The sequence below is a fragment of the Porites lutea genome, chromosome 3, assembly GCF_958299795.1.
Source record: "Porites lutea chromosome 3, jaPorLute2.1, whole genome shotgun sequence".
Taxonomy (NCBI): domain Eukaryota; kingdom Metazoa; phylum Cnidaria; class Anthozoa; order Scleractinia; family Poritidae; genus Porites; species Porites lutea.
The window spans coordinates 29,761,140-29,766,372 of NC_133203.1; the positions used below are offsets into that span (position 1 = coordinate 29,761,140).

General features: G+C 43.1%; 1 protein-coding gene across 1 annotated transcript; it reads right to left on the reverse strand.

The window, feature by feature from the left end:
- Positions 1 to 613: 613 nt before the first annotated feature.
- On the reverse strand, positions 614 to 2,575 carry LOC140929581 (uncharacterized). Its single transcript, XM_073379332.1, has one exon. The coding sequence runs from the start codon at positions 2,517 to 2,519 to the stop codon at positions 771 to 773; it is 1,749 nt and encodes a 582-aa protein (XP_073235433.1). The 5' UTR covers positions 2,520 to 2,575; the 3' UTR covers positions 614 to 770.
- Positions 2,576 to 5,233: the final 2,658 nt, after the last annotated feature.

Sequence of the window (5,233 nt, forward strand, 5' to 3'; positions counted from 1 at the left end):
CTGACGACGAGATCGAAGGGATTGGAACTAAACGTTTCGAACGTTAGCCCTTTCACTTTTAACTGTGCCTTTAATACATTTTCTTTACCACGCAACCTACTTTTTGCACGCGAATTTAGCAATTTCGGTTAGCTTAGAATTTCAAAAACGACAGGCTGGCTTAGTCATCCCAGTCAGTCCGAGGAAGAGCTTTGCCGCCCTGTTTTTCGTATGATCAAAAAGTTTACAATTAAGAATTCGGAAAACCAGCTAAGAACCTGCTTTCTCCGTGTCTCTACTGACTGGCACTTTACGTCATTCTCGTCTACCCTTTTTATATGTTATTTAGAATAAGGCTATTTTTACACCGGACCGGATAGCTTTTGCGCTGGCGCGAAAACCATGCCGTTATCAAGAACAGTGATTTTAGCGCGATTTTCTGTAACCGCATGGAGATGCACCGCGCCGATCTCGAATGAGGAGCGTCACATATCTGATTAGCCTGAGAAAACAGCCGACTTTTCACGACGCCACCACGAGTTTCCCCGCGAAATGACGTCTGAGAAACGAGCGCAGAAACTCTGTACTGATGACGTGTTACTACCCAGATCTGGGTACGCGGCACGACCAATCAGAAGCACCACTACTCAGATCTGGGTGAGATCTGAGTTCTCGAACTCTTGAAATTCACATTATTCCAAATGGTAGACTGGTCGTTTCCCTGTCTCTCCAATTATACTCTCTTGCAGTGTACCCAGCCTGCACTGACGGTAAGTTTTATACTTATACTTTTAAATAACAACTACTTTTCCAGTGTACCGATTTTCCATAAAAGCCACTGCAATGTTACCCTTCACGGTCACTGTAATTCCTTTTAGTTCGCGTACTGTTTCATCAAGTTGAATTGGAATTTTTCGAACGAGTTCGCCCTTTACAGTGTATATAGCCAGCGTCAGGCGATTTGTCTTTTGTTTAAAGGAAGCCACGACGAGGTGCTCACCCGTAGGGTGATGTGCAGTGAAATAATCGTCATCTTCATTGATGCCGATATTAAATTTGGCAAGCTGTTGACCCTCTTCAGTGAAAACGTAAACGCTGGAATCACCTTGGTCTAAAACCGTGATGCGACCATCACAAGTAGCACTGATATCCGTTGCATCCTTGAATACTCCATCGCCAAATCTACCAAGGAACTCGCCACTGAGCTCATAAACATCAATAGCGTTTGCTGTCAACATCAGCGCTTTTTTCCTGCTCACTGTCAGTTGAAGTCTGCACCGCAGAGATAAAACTGAACTGTTCCTCACCAGAAACTTGTGCTGCAGTTCAGCGGTATTATTAAAAACCTGAACTTCCATCTTTTGTTCAAGAGCCACACGCTTCTTCAGCGTGACGAGTAGATAGATCTTGTCGTCCATGTCCTCCGAGCAAGTGGCGATATCCCAAACATTTACTTCTACTTCTACATCAGCGTAATCAAATCTAGGTAAAAAACTGAAAACATACTTTCCGTTGTTATCAAACACCTTCACATGAGTACACGTATTAACCCAAGACAGGGTACGGCCTGGCCAATTGTCTGCTATAAGGAAGTGTTGCTTGGTGTTCGTAGCAATACCAACCGGCTCGTTCAGCCTGTCCTCCTCTTGACCAAATGACCATCGTACAGAAGAGTGCTTCAGGCCTTGTTTCGTCAGTGCGTCAACAACTCTTCCATCCCGCAGTGGATCCACTTCCTCTTTCCCCGTATCAACCAAAGGCAACGTCCACAGATTTCGAATTCCAAGCACTTGCATGGCATCATGGATCACACGATTTACGTGACAGACGGAAAAAATTATTTGCCTTCGTTTTTCTTTATTAAATCGAGCTCTTAATCTTACTCCTCTTTCCAACTCAACTTTGAAATATTCTTTAACAGCTGGCAGTTGGTGCAACTCGTCAAGGCACACTCTGCAAGCTGCTAATGCGTCAGTAGGATTGTCAACTGCGCTCAGTATCGTAGCCATCAGTCGATATTGCATAGCTAACAGGCGATCAGGTAAGTCCAAAGCTTCATCACTAAAAGCTTTCATTGCTTCCAGACGAGCTTCATTAAATTTCTCCAACGCTTTGCTAAGCTTCTTCGTAGCTGATTCATCCAATGCAGTAAGCTCCAATTTACTACTCATTTCTTCAGTTTCATCAATTCTGGTTTCGGCTGTAGCTTGTGTTTGTGAAGTTATCGCGCGATGCACGCTACTGGATCTGGCACTTTCAAACAGTTCATACAACAGAACGATTCCTTCTTTAAAAAGACTGATACTTGCTAATAAATCCTTTCTTGCTAGACCATCCAACTTCGACTTAAGTTCATCGATTTCACGGACGACCAGGCCGCGGAATTTCTGATCTGTAACATCACCCTCATTCAATTTTTCTGCCAGTTTATCTCTTCCTTTACTCACCAACAGGCCGATAGTGGCTTTAAATACAGCAGTTATTGGTGAAGAGTATGTTGCAGCTGAATGCCTTCGGTGAAGGCCTAAGCCTGCGCTCATACCGGTACCTGACTTGACTGTTCGGATTTTACTGAAACCTGACCGGGAAGCGAGACGTACACTTGATGGGGCCTGACGTGACCTCTCTGTAAATCATCGATCAGCCTCGTTCCCAGTCTTGCTCGGCGATTTCGGATGTGAAACTCTGATATATATAGCACGCACTGGCCTGGGTACGAGGCTGTGCCAACATATATTCACGCCACGCCTAGCTCAGAGGGTGTTTTTTAAAAGTCTTAGGCTGGTCTTAGGGCTGTATTCAAATTGACAGGGCAAACCTCTTTTCCTTGTCACGGACCAAAATTCCAGAAATCATTCTTGAGCAGCCTCTCCTAAGCGTTGACAATAGTAACCGGAAAATAATAATAACAACATAAACAACAACAACAACCACAATAACAATAACAATAATTTATATAGCGCTATTCAGCTACTCTTTCTTGCGCTTTATAATGACAGTCTGCTAACGTAAGAACCAACAGCTTAAAATACCGATATAAATATTGTAACTGATACCGTTGTTTTTCCTTTTTGCGGTTTTTTATGTGTAAATTTCTTTCTTTTTAACTAACAATTAACAGTTGTTTTCAGTCAAACACACTGGGAAGAGGAGCCTTTATATTATAGCTCACAAACGTTAATGATCGGCAAAGATCGTCATGGCAAGTATTCTTTGCCACCTTACTGAACCCAGGAGCCGGTTCCTGCTGAATCCCTTTCCCCGGGGAGGGGGTACCTGACCAATATTTGATGGGCATAGGTGAGCCGCTGAGGGTTGGAAACCCTGACCCTCGTTCTCTCTAAGAGGCTAGCCGCGCATAAACGAAGTTTTTTAAATCTCCTGAGAAAAAATGGCCAATGGCCGCGTGACCAAGATCTATCGGATGAGGTTGTTGTGATATCCAGACTTAATCAAGGTCGAGGTAACATCCGAGACCTTGATTATTTAGGATATCACAAAAACCGAATCTAGTAACTGTTTTATTATATATTGTTCTGAAGAAAATAACGACAAACACACCGTCGCAAGGAAAGTGATATTCAGGTATTTTTTATTGGAAATCATGCATTGCGCGCGCAACCTACAGATTAGTCAAACAAAACCAAGAGCCATTACGGCTCTTGACAAAACTGAACGCAAGGCTGGCTCTACAGCGAAGGGCTGATTTATTATAGGCCAATATTTCGGCTAATAAAATTAGCCTTCCTCAGGGCCAGAGTTATACCGAGACAAAATATTATAAGATTAGCAAGTTATCTGCTTGTACAGTAACTAATCTGTAGGTTGCGCTACTTTCTAAAATTAGCTGCATATACAGTAAACACCCTCCCCCTTCCATTTTTTTGCTCCCACTCCACCTTTTCGCGCTATAACTCGACTGGAAACGCTTGCTACGCAGTCTAAGTAAGAACTCAATCAGCCTGACCTCCGAAATCGTGTGTTCTTATATGTGGGTGTTTCCTGTATAGGCTCTTAGCCAATGAGAGAACAGATATTGAGTACAATGTATGACAACAATCGTTAGCAGGATTCTGGATTTCTTGAGCTAATTTCCAGATTTAAAAGTCCAGGATTCCAGATTCCACAAGCAAAAATTTCCTGGGTTCAGGAGCGATATTTGATGTTTATTTTGTTTTCATTCATTTCCGTTAGGGAGTGCGATTCTTAGCTTCTTTGATTTTTTCATAAAAAATAAAGAAAAAGTATATCTTTGCCTTATTATTCCCGGTGTAAATAGTTTTCACACAGTTTTTAATTATTAAGCCCCACACTACAAGATAGCAAATCACTAGTTGTGGTGACGTAGCGTCTTTTAAATTATGCTTTAACGGCCTGGAGAGCCACTCGATCTGTAGCCTGTTTTTGATGTTCAGATAGTGTAGTGTGACACGAAGTCAAAGAGAAGGAAAAACAAGCAGAAATGAGAGGGAGAGAACACTTTCACACCCTACCCCACCCCTCCCTGTTTTTCTTATTCGCATAACCTTGGCACCATCCCCACAATTTGAACGCCTGAAACAGACTACCGACCTAGAAAGCAGTGCAAACCATAGCAAGCTAAACACCCGATTTTAATGGGAAAGCGCCGTTGAACGGCGCGTTCATGGCCCGATTCACCGTGGAAAAATGGCCTGGGACAGGCCTTGGGGTTAGGGGATGAGCTTGAATGGAATTGACAGCGAGCCATGTCGCATTTATTTATCTATCGCATCTCGTCTCTATTATTTACTATTTTTGGTTAGGATCGAAAACCAAATAAAATTATTTAGTAAAACCTCTTTTAATGAAAGACTTTGGGAAATATCGTCTTTCTTGCTCTGCTTATTTCGCACAAAAGGTTTTGGAGGAAGTCAGCTCCCCTTTGCGCTGAAACCAGTTCAATCCACGTTCAAGGCCGCGTTAGGGCGATCTTTAGACCTGCGTGAGAAGGCCATGATTAGTCATGATTCTCTCGTGATGTCGTGACTGCCCTGAGTACCTTTGACGCCTCTGAGAAGATCACGAAAACGGAGACTCGGCTAGCAGGGATTGTCGTGACCGACGGCCATCGTCTAATTGTAGATCACGCATGGAAGTTTAAGTCCAATGTCTGTTTTCCTCTGCTCTGCACTGTACAGCCGCTGGCTGTTAAAGAAACATAGGATCGTTTGTTCTTCTTTTCCATACATGTGAGCGTCAACAAGAGAGGACATCCTCTCTTGGCTTCAGTTAG